The sequence below is a fragment of the Lissotriton helveticus genome, chromosome 8 (assembly GCF_964261635.1).
Source record: "Lissotriton helveticus chromosome 8, aLisHel1.1, whole genome shotgun sequence".
In the NCBI taxonomy this organism is placed as follows: domain Eukaryota; kingdom Metazoa; phylum Chordata; class Amphibia; order Caudata; family Salamandridae; genus Lissotriton; species Lissotriton helveticus.
Window position 1 is genome coordinate 1,238,098,310 of NC_136069.1, and position 15,734 is coordinate 1,238,114,043.

The window sequence follows — 15,734 nt, forward strand, 5'->3', positions numbered from 1 at the left end:
TTTATCTGGGTCGCCATTCAGCATACGTGGCTCCACCCCTCACCGCTCCATGTCTCCGGTCGTCCAGAAGCAACACAGAATTTGGCAGTTTCCGTCAGGTATTAGGTGCCCAAATCACAGCCACAGGATCCAGAGGAGTTCCGCAGCTTAAGGCTAGGTGACCCAGCTTCGTAGGTCCAGTTAGGCGTAGGATATTCAGCTAATTGTCAGGGTAGGGGACGGAGCTCTTTCAGCTCACGTCCTCCATGCCCGGCAGTTGGCCACGCCCCTGCTTTTTGACCTTTGCCCTCTAATTAAACTTGTTTATGTGTTACAAGGCTGTTTTTGCACTATCCTTGAATCCTTTGTTACAAGTGTTGCATTATTGGAAATGTCATGATAAATACTTGTATTTTCCTTGGTTTCATTGGTGGAGGGGAAATATTCCTGTTGACTTTTAACCTCTAATTTCACTTTTCTAAGTCTTTCAAGGTCATTAATCCATTAGATAATTTGTAACAACTGAAGCTTCATTGGAATCGTCATGATAAGTACTTACATTCTCCTTAGTTCTAGTGTTGGAGGGGACCATGCCATTTGGCCTTTGACCTATAATTACACATTTTCATTATCAGTATTTCAAGGTCATTATTATAATTCAGATGGATCATTTCACACAAGTGTATCATTATTTGAATTGTTGGTGAAAATGTGTTTAATTTCCTTGATTAAATTGGTAGAGGTGTCATGACATTTGATCTTTATCCTCTAAAGACACATTATTTATGATTTGAAAATACTTTATTGTGTACCCTATTTTTTTTTAATGTAGTGTCATTGGAATAATCATAATGTGTTCTTCTTTCACTATGAGTTCTTGAATTATACTTGCTCAAGTTAGTGGAGGAGTTAATTCAATTTAAACCCTGACACGAAAACACAACATTTCTAAGTGTTAAAGCCTAAACATGACACCGTGATTTTAAGTGTATACTGGGGAGAGTTGTGCTATGAAATTCAGATACAGGCCCTTTTCAATTATGCCCTATAACCTGTCAATAAGAGTAAATATTGAAAAGATGGAAGTTCTGTCCGAAGTTACTCGTCAGCAAAGACATATTCAGCATGGCCTGAGGTGTATGGGGTGTGTGGAGTTGTGTTATACTTAGACACTATCGTTGTCAATCATGCTCTGCTGCTTAAATGCAAATGTAAAGCTGCAGTCCATGGTTAGTCTATGGCCAAGTAGAAAACAAGGAAGAAACAAGTTAGCATGAAATAAGGTGTGCTAAAGGAGAATGGCAGTGCCACATGTAGTTCTAGCCCTTTTCAATCATGTTCAACTCCTAGTCATTAAGGGAAAAGCTGGATACAATGGAGAGACTAGAAACGATGAAGTGCCAGCAAATGGAAATGTGGCCATGATCCAAGTTACAGTAGAGGTTAACATCACTATCAAATTCAGTCCCCAGTATTAGCAATCATACACCACTTGTTCTCACTAAACCTTAAGCTGGAGACAATGGAAGGTATGTAACCAACGAACTGTAATGATATGCAAAAACAACAGGTGATGGACAGAATGCAGAACAATGTCATACATTCACCCCAGTACAGAGATCTTGGCCTAAATCCATCGTTTTTTTGCTCACCATACCATTCCAGTTTGAACCCAGCCATATGCAAATCAGTCTTGACCCTGTGCCCCATGGGAACAGTCCAGCCCGAAGTGACAAGCCAGGTCCTCCCTGGACTGGAAATAAGCATCCAAGGACCGGTTTCGAGCTTTCAGGCCTCATCAGCCTGGATAGCTTGATTCCAGTGGCATGGAGAGCACGGGACTCACGTCTGAGCATACCCGTCCCACTCGGGGTGACAAATGCAAAAACAACAGGTGATGGACAGAATGCAGAACAATGTCATACATTCACCCCAGTACAGAGATCTGGGCCTAAATCCATCGTTTGTCTGCTCACCATGCCATTAAAGTTTGAACCCAGCCATATGCAAATCAGTCTTGACCCTGTGCCCCATGGGAACAGTCCAGCCCGAAGTGCCAAGCCAGGTCCTCTCTGGACTGGAAACAAGCATCCAAGGACCGGTTTCGAGCTTTCGGCCCTCATCAGCCTGGATAGCTTGATTCCAGTGGCATGGAGAGCACGGGACTCACGTCTGAGCATACCCGTCCCACTAGGGGTGACAAATGCAAAAACAACAGGTGATGGACAGAATGCAGAACAATGTCATACATTCACCCCAGTACAGAGATCTGGGCCTAAATCCATCGTTTTTTTGCTCACCATGCCATTCCAGTGTGAACCCAGCCATATGCAAATCAGTCTTGACCCTGTGCCCCATGGGAACAGTCCAGCCCGAAGTGCCAAGCCAGGTTCTCCCTGGACTGGAAACAAGCATCCAAGGACCGGTTTCGAGCTTTCAGCCCTCATCAGCCTGGATAGCTTGATTTCAGTGGCATGGAGAGCACGGGACTCGTTTTTGCATCTGTAATGATATGCGGCATGTATGAGATTAAATATACGGATTACAATAGCAAACAACTATTGTAAAAAAAAAATAAGCACATGTACCAAGTATTACATTTATTTTTGTCATGTTTAAGATTAGCTGTATTTTATTTATCTTCTCTGAAAACAGTCTCCACATATGAAATGTATTGTCAAGTATTCAAAACAGTGAAAATACATGTAAATGGTCTACATACCAATTTCGCTATAAGAAACAGTAGCACAAGAAAAATATGTCAAGTTGGTAATAAGGATTTTGTTTTAGGCTGTATTTTTCAGTTACTGTATAATATTTAAAAGCATATATGACTGCAATGCTTTTCTAATTTACCTCAGGCAGTCATTACAAAGTGGACAATTTTCTCTACTGAAAGGTGTAAGGTGTGATTGTTTGTCCTTTTTTTCTTTCAGCGTACTTCTGCCAAGAGCGGCCAAAAAGATACATCAGCCCTCTCTCTGACAGGATCTTCTCTGACGGGGATTTGGGTGTGTTGACAAGAGGGCAGGTTTTTGGGAGCTTGTGAGCAGACTACTTATCTATAAATTTTTAGTTTTTTTTCAATGCTTTGCATTCCTATTTTGCAATCAAAAGCTGTGTTAGATTCATCTTTTAATTCTCATTAGTGAAAAAATTGGGCAGTGTGAAGGATGGATCAGATTTTTATTCAGTTTTTTTTTTACAATTACAGTAGTTCTCACCAATTTTTGGGGTCTAAGACGTGCTGGTTAATAATTCTTACCTCACTAAAGTCATAAAAACTTAGGCTTGTGAGGGAGGGTGCTAATTTTTTTGCCTGTGCTTTAAAAAAAAATTAGGAACATGAACACCAATCGATTTAAGATCGATACAGAGGGAGGAAAGATGCTGGTGCGTGGCCGGCATGGCTGATGCCGCTTGCGGCCCCTGACTCCCGACGGCAGAAGCATTCATTGATAGCTTCTTCTATGTCAAAGAGCCTTCCTGAAAGTTAAAAAAAAGTCCAATAGGTCCACTGTTTCTAATTAAATGTAAAAGACCTCCTCATATGTTTGTGGAAGGAGTGAACCAAACTTGTGGATTTCTGTAGTCAGACAGATTTATATCTCTTCTTAAGTGAATAGGACTGGAAAGGCGGGAGTCATAATCACCTTCCAAGCAGAAGAATGATGCTGCTTAACATATCATTTCCATTCACAAATCAATGATGTGCAATTTGCCAACTAACTGGTGTGCGAATAGGATTGCAATTGGTGAGGCAAAACATGGGGGAATGAAAAATGTTTATTGGCAGAGGGTAGCAAAACAATCTCCCTAATATTAATTATTCAGTCCCCCCGTGAATGTCTGTCAATGCAGGAATGGAGGCTTCTAAGGGACAGCACATAAGCGTCCTTGCACTTGCTTTCTCAAATGGGAAACTTTGTTTTGATTTTTTAAAGCAGACCTTAGTAATTAATGACACAGGAGCTTCTTTTAAAAAAATGTTTCACAGTTGGAAAGACGTGACCACTGTCTGGATCCCCCGAGGCTGGTTGACACAATCATAAACAGGAAGGTGTCCCATTTGCAAATCAATTATAACCCCAACTTGGGGGTCGGTAACATCGATAATTTGCGACTGCAGTTGCAGTCACAGTCACAAACAAACCATTGATACATTAATTTCTAAATCTCTAACGGACGGGGGATGCCCCTTTCACGCTCTATCCTATTTGCGAGGTACAAATCGTAAACGGGAATTTGTACAATAAGAAAACTCCTTTTGTGGTTCAAAAACACTGTCATTTTGTAAATCTCAGGATTTGCAACTCTAAAATGGCTTTGTACATTGAGCCCTTACTCACTAATCCCACACAAATTCTATGCCTTATGCTGCTGTTAGCCAGGTTAACATTTGAACTGCCAGGTACAGGCATTTTCAAGCAGAACAATAGGAATAAGCTAATTGGAGGGTATCCATCAGTTCAGGAGACCTTATTTTTCACAACAATTATCTCCGAGTCACAAAGTAAAAAACATTCTCTCTGCAGCCAGGATTGAAAATAATTAACACTTATCTAATGTTTGATAGAGGTACACAGATGAACTTTATAGTGATTTAAAATGGTTGTCAGGCTACACAGGTCATAATTTAGGATGATGGGAATAACCCTTTCTATTGTACACACTCGTAGCTCAGCAGATCAACATAAGGCACAATTATAGTTTTTTTAAAAACTTTATTTGTTGCATTATCAAACATTACATGGAACAATATTTCCGCTGCGGAGCATCCCATTACAAATTATGCAATGTAACACACGGACTGTGCTGTAGGAGCGCCAAAAAAACATGACTAAAGGAATGCAATCAAATCAATTCTCAACATTCAAGGAAGAAATACAAAGCAGCATGTTGTGTATAGAAGCAGTGCAACAATCTCAGCCTGGGCCCACATTTTCATGGATTGTTCCCATGCAGAGATCATGGGGGGGGGGGGGGGTTGATGATTTCCACTTCTGTGTGATTAGGCATTTGGCCAGCAGGAGCCCCAAATCAATGAGATTGGTGGTGGCCCTGTATTTTCTATCCCTGCAGTGCACAACCAGCAGGCACACCTACTACGTGTGCAGTGAGGAGTGTACCGTGCAATCTATTAGGTGTGTAGTGATGCCCTGCCAACACTGGTGTAGGGATGGGTAGGCCCAGAACGAAGTAAGTGTAGGAAATCTGCATCAGGCAAAACACTGCAGGGGCAGGCAGTGCCCGTGCGATTAATGTATCAGTTTATCTTGTACGGGGGGAGGTAAGCCCTGTGGAGGATGTAGTAAGGTGGATACCTGACTATGGTTACCCCCGATTTTTTGCCATGTGTTTAGCTGGTTTTCGACTTAGTTGGCCTGGGATCCTGCTAATCAGGGCCCCAGGCTATCTGCTCTCTCTATAAAATGGACTCCATGTACCCTAGGTACATACCTAATTGGATATTGGGTCACCCTATGAGCCCCTGTATAGTGTACTATAGGTACCCAGGGCATAGGTGCATCCAGGGGCTGCAGCATATCTTTTGCCACCCCTGGCTGGCCATCCAAGCTGACACAACTGGCTGATAACTCAGCTGGGGCAAGGTTGTGTAATCACCCCTTGCTTAGATATAGTATTCCTATGTCTAACCTTATATCTGGACACATATGCACCTATAAGTCACTCCTATGGCAGGCCTTAACAATCCTGAAGGCAGAGTGCTTGGTTTTATGTGAGATGGTACTCTAGCATGATCTGAGCCTGTCTGCAGCTTTCGGAACCATGTCCTTATAGCTGTTCTAGGATATTGCCATACCATATACTCTTAAGTGCATTATGTACCTCGCCGTCAGATACTAACTTTGGTTTGGCTTTATCAAAACATGTCGTGTAAGGTGTCATATGCTTTGGAATACTACCCCCTCGCCAGTCCTGGCAAAGGGGGTAGCATTCCACCCTTCTAGAGGGAGAAGACATGTTACTTCCATTAATCCCGATTAAAGTTAACCAGAGCCTCAGCATCACAAAATGGATGCTGCTGCCACATACACAAGTCTGATCTCCTGCTGCTGGGAGTCCTTCCAGCGAGGGAGGCTTGGACAATAGGTTTCCTGTCACAGGGAGGTGCTAGCACCACCCCAGACAGGCTATAGTGTATTGGGGCAGGGAGGGCAGAATGAAATGAGACACTGCCTGGGGCACACAAGGTGTCCAATGCATAGTCCAGTTCAAACCGGTGCTGGGGCACTCCAGCCCCAGCTCTGGCACAAAACTGGACAAAGGGAAAGGGGTGTAACCACCCCCTTCCTGGGTCCCACCCATAGGAAGGACTTAGCAGGTAATCCAGCCCCTAGATTTGGTATATAGGTAGGAGCTGAGTCCCAAGACTTTAGATATATCCTGACTGAAACTCTGATACGAAACTCTGGACCTTCGACATCCTACACGACGTAGAAGACTGAAGAATCTCCCTTGTGGTCAAGGAGTGACCACCCTGTGCAAGCAGGCACCATCAAGCGCTCAACGGTTTGCTTTGTCGTTGCTCCCGCCGGAGCTCGAACACAGAGCCTGACAAGACCCGGACTTCCAGACATCCAACAGCCCGATCCACAGCCACAGCAAAGCTGAGACCCGTGGAGGCGACGAGAGACGTGGGACCGGACATCTTGGAAAGCCAGCGAATTGCTTTCCGTGCAACTTCTGAGGCACCCTCGAAGTTGTGCATTGGGGATTGAGAAGCCCCAGCCCCGAGCACCAACTGCACTGAAGATCACCTCTCCACACTCACCGAGTGCTGCGTGGGGCCCTTTTGCATTTTCCTGCTCGACGCGTCTGTCCGGTCACTTGCCCGTTGGCTAGTGGCCTCTGCGACGACGAAACCTTGAATTTCCAATGCTGGTCTGGTTGCTCCAGACTGGCCCTTGCTCCCCTGAAAAGGAGCAGCTCATCAGACCTTGCTGGTCTGATCCAGAAGCCATCTTCGATGCCTGCGTGGGTTGCATTTGCCAAGGCCTGTTGATTCCAAATCGAGAGCCGACACCGCCAACAGCGAGAGCCTTTGTGGGACAGTCCGTTCCCAGCTCTTGGTCGTCGTCGACAACTCCTGGTCCACGTGGCAGAGGAGACAAGCTTCACGACAGCACCTGATCGCATCCCGACATCGCCTGGTTCCTTCCTGGTCACTGGCTAGTGACCCAGACTCTGTCCCCTCTGCTTTCAGGTACTCTTCATCCTCGATCCACCCTTGGATCCAACCGGACTCTTCTCTCCTGGTCGCCTGCAGCATCTTTTCTCCAAGGCTCCATAGAACTCCACGACGAAACCCGACACACTTTGGGACCTATGCCCCCGCTTCCTGTGGGTGAGGTAACGCGAGTACTGCGGTGCTCCTGTGAAGATTAACTCTCCTAGTGTCCTAGTTTCAAGTGGTTAGCTTCTAGTCCAGTCGGAAGACTCCTAAACCTTTAACATTCTAACTTTTACGCACCCGTTGACTTCTATGTGTGCACGAGTGTGCATTTAGACACTGCACCCGCATCCCGTGGGCCTCCTGCTCCCTAACTACTGTTAGTCCAGTGTAGCCCCAGCGATTACCAAGGCCCTAGGCCTTACCATTGTTCGTGACGTGGTTCTTATACCACTATTTTAGTATATGGTTTAGCGGGCCACCAGGACCTATCCATATTTGTGCAACTTTTGTATGTTATATTAAGTTACTTGTTATGCGCTTGTGCTCCTGTTCTCATAAAGAGTTCAGAGGGTTGTTTTAGAAATAAATACATAAATATTTTGAATATATAACCTGTGTGGTGTCCTTTCATTTGACATTAAAAGGATTGCATATGGTAAAACAGCTGGATTCACATGCCCTCTTGAGTTTAGCCTAAGACTGCTTTTTTCCATGCTACCCCTAGGATAGCTGGTCTATAAGGTTGACTTTACAACCATCACCATAAGGGTTGTTTGGACTGGTGCAAGGTGCTCACTAGAATAGTGAACATCATATACCAGGCCAACTTCTCACAGAGGACATAATGATGAATGAGATGAAAGTGGGCATTGCGGGGAAAAAGGGCAGGATACTCCAGTATGGCGCTTCAATCCCTATCCGCACAGGGGTGGCTCAGGTCCATCTCCTAATGTCAGCACAAGGGGGTAAGTGGCATTGCGTCTGTGCAGACAGAATCAGCAAGACCATCGCGTCAGATGTCGCACCGACCCAATAACATGGAGGTAATGGACAGTGAGGTGCATTGGGTGTTCCTGCCCCCAGTGTCCACCCACTGACCCAAAAAGAGAGTTGTAAGGCAGGAAGTGGCCAAGAGGAAGTCTGTCCTCCCCAATCAAAAACTCAAGGGGGATGAGAGAGCCATTGTGCTATAAATCCCCCAGTGTATGTAGTCCTATGCTGTGCCAGGGGGCTATCTCTGTCAAGGAGGTGATCCGCCCTCCCCTCAGTGTGCCGAGGAGTGGTAGTGCCGAGGCATATGGCTGAGTTGCCCTAGTAAGAAAAAGGCTGTCTATAGCAGCAATATGCCCCCTGTAGAAGAGTGGAGCTGGGCATCATCGCCTTCAAGCAAAGATGATTGACATCCTTGTCTAAAAGGGTATCGTTTGTTATGCTGCTGTATGACTGTAAAGGTCCAGCAATGTTCCTTTGGCTGGGAGCGAATTTCGGCCTAACACAACCAAAGAGGGCTAGACTGGAAACGAAAATCAGCCCTGGCAAAATTGTTTAAACCAACCCCAACTGCGAGAGCCAGTGACTTGAATGGGGCGCTGGGGGCATGGTTGAGTCATGGCAGTCTATCGTGCTCTTAAAGAAGGTCCCCTATCTTGCAGCTTTTCATGGAAATTCCAGAGTGACAGAATGGCCAGTCCTAACTAAATTAGGTCACGGTATAGCTATCCGGAAAAAAGTGTTAAGAAGGGAAGTAGTATAGTATAAATATTTCCGTGCGCAAGCCAGACATTCCAACGAAAGCCTAAAATCAGGAGCAAATGTGTTATAAGATTAACGGGATAAAGGTCTCTTGATGCGTGTGTGTGTAGGTGAAAGGTGCAGTTTAGAATATGAGATATGCCAAACGAAGAGCTGTTGATGACCAATTACAATCTTCCTCCTTAGCAGAGTCTAAGGCTTACCATTGCTTTCCTCTTCCTGGTGCATAAATACATGCTCCTGAACAAAGCCAAGTAACTCAGACTGGAGGGCTGAATCAGCGCAGTATGCCAAGATTTCAAAAACGTCGTCGTCACCGGAACACTGAGGACTTAAGATCACCAGCAGGTCACAAAGGAGCATGAAGGCCTAAAGAAACAGAGGAATGTTTTAATGAAGGCTGCTGTACTTACGATCAGCAGATTTCAAAATGATAACATTTGTAATCTTCTAAACAAAAAGTTTCAGAGGTAATATTAAATAATGCCAAGCCCTTACATTTATAAACATTATTTCATATTAAAAAAAAATACAAAAGTCAGAATATGGCATTTTATGAGCAGTGGAATGTCATTAAAGACTCTAGAGAGGTACAATTTAAAAACACATAAATAAGGTGATTTACCACCTGGTCCGATAAATATTGCAGCAGTATTAGAAGAAAATGGACCACTGGACAGGACACTAGAAGAAGCTTCGCCTATCCTATGCTAATATTGCTGTAGATACTTGGTGCAGTGCACATGGTTCCTCTTTTATGAAGCTACTGACCATTAAAATTCCTCTTCCCCAGGATGTCCTTAAAGAGCGCACTGTAAAATTCAAGGGCTAAGACAAACTTTGAACTTCGGACGGTACAGAGCTAGAATAACAAGAGCATCTTGCATTCCTATGAGGACTAAAGTACGAGTTACTTACCTTTGGTAACGATGTATCTGGTAGAGACGATTCTAGCCGCAGATTCCTTCACATAGAATTATCCCCAGGTGTGAGACTGGATTCGGAAAACCTTTTGCCACAGCATCCCTGCGCGCTGGGGAGTGTGACGGCACCACGTGACTCCGCCCGACGTCCTCGGAGGTCCGTGACGTCAGCGAGGACACATAAGTCCCACCCCGGCGCGCCTATCCAGAATAGAGCCAGGTACTAAGGCACCAAATCTGGAATGAAAGAACAGGGCAGCGCTCCTGGATAGCAATCCTGCAGACAAAGACAACAGCCCCCCCGGGGCAGAAGCATGTGAAAATACACATCAGACCAAGAAGGCTGCAGCTGCTGCCCAAAACATAAAGGGACACCAGGGTCAGAATGTAGAGCAATGACCAGTCAACCCCAGACAACACCGGTAGGGAGAAAGGCTCCCGAACACCTAAGTCGAGACCGACCAAGGCACCATGACCCTAAAGACTGCCAAAGGCAGAATTGCATCAACAAAAGAAGAAGAAGAAGCACGAGCGAACCACACACTGGAGACCAGAGCGCAGGGGCGCAGAAGTGTCTACAAGGTCCAGAATGGAACAACAACAACAAGGCGAGCATTCCCCGAAGGAGGGGGTAAGAAAGACACCCACAAAGCCAACCACCCGGAGGCAGGTGAGTGCAGAACACCCAGACGGCCCTCGCAGAATGGGGAGGAAGGGCGGGCCATGAAGGAATCTGCGGCAAGAATCCTCTCCACCAGATACATCATTACCGAAGGTAAGTAACTCGTACATCTGATAGAGACTACTAGCTGCAGATTCCTTCACGCAGAATAGATATCCTAGCCATACCCAAGGGGAAGGAGGGTCTGCGAGAGGACCTCCCCAGCCCAGGCAAATCCAGACCCCGACAGGGGGAAAAAATCGCCAGGACAGGGAAATAACCCAGTCCTTCCCAACAGGGGATGAGCCACAGGGACAGGGAAGAAAACCCTGTCTCCCCCAAGCAGACTAAAACCGTAGCGCCGCGGAGAACACCGCTCCACAGGGAGTTTGTCACCACAACAAGCGGCGTCCCCGCCGTCAACAAGCAGGAGAAGGAAGGGCCCTATGAAAAGAGACCACCAGCCAATGTACCATGGATCTCCAGCGGAAGCCCCCGGTACAGGCAAAACGAAGGGAGAGGAGGTCAGCAGCCAATGTACCAGGGACCTCCACCGGAAGCCCCAAGTACAGGCATCACGAAAAATGACCATTAGCCAATGCACCAGGGACCTCCAAGGGAAGCCCCAGGGACAGGCAATAGGAAAAGAGAACAGCAGTCAATGTACCGGGGACCTCCACCGGAAGCCCCAGGTACAGACAAGGCAAAAGGAGGCTAAGAGAGAAGAGCAACCCAGAGACCCCAAGGAGAAGAGCTGAAACGAAGGCAAGTGCCCTCCACCGGGAACACACCCGGTGAAGAGGGCGGCTGAACTCATCACAACTGGATGTCAACAGGCCATACCGAACAGCGCCTCAGTAGTAAGGATACGAGCACTTTGTTGTTTCAGATCACAACTTATCATGGTTGTTCAGAAAGTTTTGTACTGAAGCTGCGCCCACACTCTGCGCTACACATTACGCGTTGTAACTACAAGGATTTACTCAACATTTCTCGTGGTAAAGTAATATGAAATAATTGGGGTTATTTCGGCCACCTCGTTATATACTTTTATATGCTGCTGTCCATCAATCCTGTGCACTAACCACCATTCTTGGACGCTGTTCCACACACTTCGGTGTTCTATCCTTGGATTATAGCAGTGCACCCCGTAACGTCCATCTCTGACATCACGAGTTTCACACATGATTTATGCCTTGATAAAGTCTCAGCAAGAGACGAAACACGTGTTGGCGAACAATATGCTGGAAAAATCTTTATGAAATTTTGAATAAAGAAACATTGAAGAATACAGACTTGGACCTCAAATTATATTGGCGTGACAACTGTTGATCCCGTACTATATATAAAGAAATTGTTCTTTTGAACTGCATCTGTGTTTGCTTGTTTGAACACTCCTGTGTATAAACGCTTGAGTGCTGAGGGCTATATACTAGAGCTCGTTGTTGATTTTTACTAATTTGGAGTGCTGTAATTAGAATTTCCCCACATATACTGTTCTTATGTTCAGTTTGATTAGGATATCTCACAAAAAATTTCTTCTAGCCACCATGAGGGCCGGGCACACACAAAACAAATGGATTAAAGATTCGTTTTGGTAACCACAGAGTCTGCATTTTGGGCAAGCATCATGGGGTTTCCAAGAGGGTCTTAGATCCTTGGACTCGTGAAGGCCCATACGGAAATCAATGAGAATCTTTTTTAGGTGTTGACTAAAATGTGTTGCCAAGTATGCCTGGGGTTGTTGACGTGAATAGGAAGAAATGACTGTCCAGGCATGACGTTGATGGGTCAATGTTTGTTTGTCTTCCAATAATGACTTTATTTTGGCGTTTGAATTTGCAATTTTGCAGAAAGTAGCCTGATCACTTTTTTTACTCCAAGCTTCGAGCAATCCAAGGTCTGAAAGGCAAGTCTGCAGATGGGTGGGCCAGGGCTGGGTGGAGTCAAGATTGATTTCCTGCCAACAGAGGTGGTTTAATGAGCCTGGTACAGCAGCGCAGAGTTTGTGGCAGAATTTAACAAACCTTGACTTGGACCTAAAAATTTGATTTTGAAGGCCAGATTCTAATCGCACCTGGGCTGGCGAGGCGCATTTCGGTACTTTAAATACAACTTTATAGATTTTAGTTTGTAAGGTGTTTAATAAACCGGCCTCCCCTCCAAGCCATGTAACAAGACCATACGATAATGTAGGTAAAATCTGAGCGGCCATTACTTTTAAAAGATGAGTGTACACACCAACAGATGACACACCTCCAGAGACAAAGGAACTTCAGGAGACGAATCCAGAACCCGGCGCCAGCGAGGCTCCGTGGAGGCCACCATCGGCGCCTGATCGGCGTCAGGCGGCTCCGGGGTGGGCACTTGTGGAGCCAGCCAGCCCCAGACGGGCAGCCGCCTGCGCCGAGGATCGAGGGGGACTCTGGAAAGCACCCCAAGACCCCGCCTCCACCCGTGACTCCACTGGAGCCGGGGAGGAAGGCCCTGGCGCCGAATCGGCGCCAGCTCGGCCTGTGGTAAGGCAGCTGCCTGCTCAGAGGGCCGAGGGGGACCCGCGGACAAGCCTGGGGTCCCGGCGATCACCTGCGATGCCACAGTGAGCCCTGTAGGGATTTGCGGCGAGTATGGGTCACTAGGGGAGCCCCGAAGGACCACACCCCGACGGCACCACTCTCCTACGACCTGGAGCCGAAACCTTCGCCGCCGGAGCCGCCGGCGACTCCGCGGACGAGCCCGCGCGACGCAAAGGATGCGGCCCGTCTCAGGAGGTGGGACTGGGCCAAAGAAGCCTGTAGAGCCGTAGCGTAGGCTGTCATTTGGGCCCTAGTCGCCTCCGGGCCGAGAAACGGCGGGTAGAGAGGCGACAGGCGGGGCCGCACATCCCGGGGGGAGACGGCACCCGCCGCGGAAGGAGGACAAGGCCTCGGAAACAAGCTGAAGGACCTACCATCCGGTGAGCCGCGCCCAAGGGGCTACGGCAAAAGACTATGTCGCAGACGAAACTGGCGATTCCTTGCTTCCGAGGCGGGAGATGGACGCTGAGAGGACACCGACCTGGATGAGCACGCCGACAGCAACTTCAGCCGTTGCTCCCGCCGCAACGTATGCTGGCAGGTGTCGCAGCTCTCCGAGTCGTGGTGTCCACCCAGTTACCACACGCAAATTGGGTGAGGGTCCGCGCCGACATGGGACGTGCACAAGAGGGACACGTCTAGAAGCCCAGAAGGCATTCGCACACTGTTCCAAACATGAAAAAAGGGATAGAAGGCCTGAACACAGGCCAGAGCTCAACCGGATCTGCGTTGCACGCGGAAAGAGAAAAAACTGACGTAGGCGCGCCGGAGTGGGACTTATGTGTCCTCGCTGACGTCACGGACGCGTAGGACGTCGGGCGGAGTCATCTGGTGCCGTCCCCCCGGCGCGCAGGGATGCTGTGGCAGAAAGTTTTAAGGATCCAGTCTCATGCCTGGGGATAATTGTACGTGATGGAATCTGCGGCTAGTAGTCTCTATCAGATGAAAAAAAATCTTTCCTGCCTGTTGACAAGTAGCACTGAGATTGATGGAAGTGATGCTGCAAGCTGGAAAATATGCATGAATGGATGAGCATACTGGCTAAGCTGAAGCGAAGGATGCAAAGCAGGCTACAGGAAATGACAGTGGAGGCAGAGGAGTGCTCGGCTTTCGGCTTCCAGGCCATGTGTCCAATGTAAGGAGCCGACATTAGCTAGGAGCCTGTGTCCAGAAGGAAACACTAAGTCCATCTTTCGCTGTGCCCTGTAGGAATGTGGTTTGTTTGTGCTGCTGGGCTTGACCATATGGGCACCAGAGGGCTAGGCTTTCAGTTCACTACAGGACCAGTCTTCACAGACCAAGCCCTTTCTCTGCAGCGGAGCGCGACAGTTGAGGTGTCACAGGGCTAGACTCGGTAAGAGCTATGGATACAAGCTTTGAGTGCACAGACAAAGAGGAAACCAAACAAGAGAATCAGGACCAGAAACACTGTGAAAGGGATAGAGAGCCATGAGAGCCGCAAGTGTTGAGAGCTGAATCACAGTTGAGAGGCAGAGGATAGCTATGGAATTTGAGGAGCTATCAGCCTCACGGAAATCTACCCATGAATCTTCAACAGAAATTCAAGCACAGCAAACAGAGCATTGACAGATGGCTTCCCTTGCAGCAAATCCATCTAGGGCTACACAGAAATAGACTTAACAATTGGGGCTATTTGAAAATGAGGCCCTTTGCCTTGTGTGCTTCTCTTTCTTTTCAAACGCCTCCTTTTCACTCTCTCTGTGCTATATTCTTCTTTCCCTGTTCAATCATTTAACTATCCATCTCATGCGCTCCTCTGTCCAAAGGACAAAAGAGTAAAGGAGAGAATGCCACTGCCATGCCTTTGCCAACAAGACATCAAGTGCTTCTTCTAAATGCTCACATTTAAAATGACCTTGATGACTTGCCTCTATGTCTAAAATCTGCTCTCTTCCTGGTTCAAGCTTCATGTCTGATTGCGACGGTGCCAAAGAGACAACTAACCTCCCCTCCCGATGACCTCACATAAAGTGACAATATGTAGGCTTATTCACTCAAGAAATGACAGGAAGCAATTACAGAAAACCTAGAATCGGAAATAAAAATTTGATGGATTTTGAAATGTCACAGAACGGTATACATCCGATAAATGTTCCTACATGATGCACCTGCTACAGATTTAGTGTCAAAATACACCAAGCCTCTAGGAAGAGCGAGTATACAAAAATATGCTTAGAATACAAAACTGCCCAGTGGGAGTGTGCCATATCACTGATCATTCACATAGAACAAGTTACTTACCTTCGGTAACGATGTATCTGGTGGAGACATATGTTAGTTGTAGATTCCTTACCTTCGAATTCCCCCCAGGTGTCAGTCTAGATCTGGAGATATTTTCTTCAGCAGTACCTTGCATGTCGTTAGGTGGTGTCGGTCGGCTCGGCGTCTGTCGTCAGGATCGTGGGAACCGGGATGATGTCAATGGACCTACATAGATGCCGCCCATGAGCGCTGACGTCAGTTCTTTCTTTTTCCACGCCAGCCCAGCACAGATCCAGAGAGAGCTACCCCTTGCCACTTTCTGGCTTACTTTTTTTCATTTTTGTTGATGTCTTTTTCAAGACATAGACTCCTGGTGTGTTGAGGATGTCCCTGCGAAGTACTGGCTTTAAGCAATGTTGTTC

The 15,734-nt window shown here is 46.9% G+C and overlaps 1 protein-coding gene across 1 annotated transcript in view; it reads right to left on the reverse strand.

Annotated features, from left to right (window-relative positions):
• Positions 1 to 15,734, reverse strand: part of LOC144773280 (cohesin subunit SA-2-like) — a 550,419-nt gene that overhangs the window by 178,720 nt on the left and 355,965 nt on the right. The window contains exon 24 of the mRNA XM_078658214.1: positions 9,133 to 9,298. Coding sequence (XP_078514340.1) covers positions 9,133 to 9,298 — 166 coding nt within the window. The remainder of the gene's footprint in view (positions 1 to 9,132; positions 9,299 to 15,734) is intronic.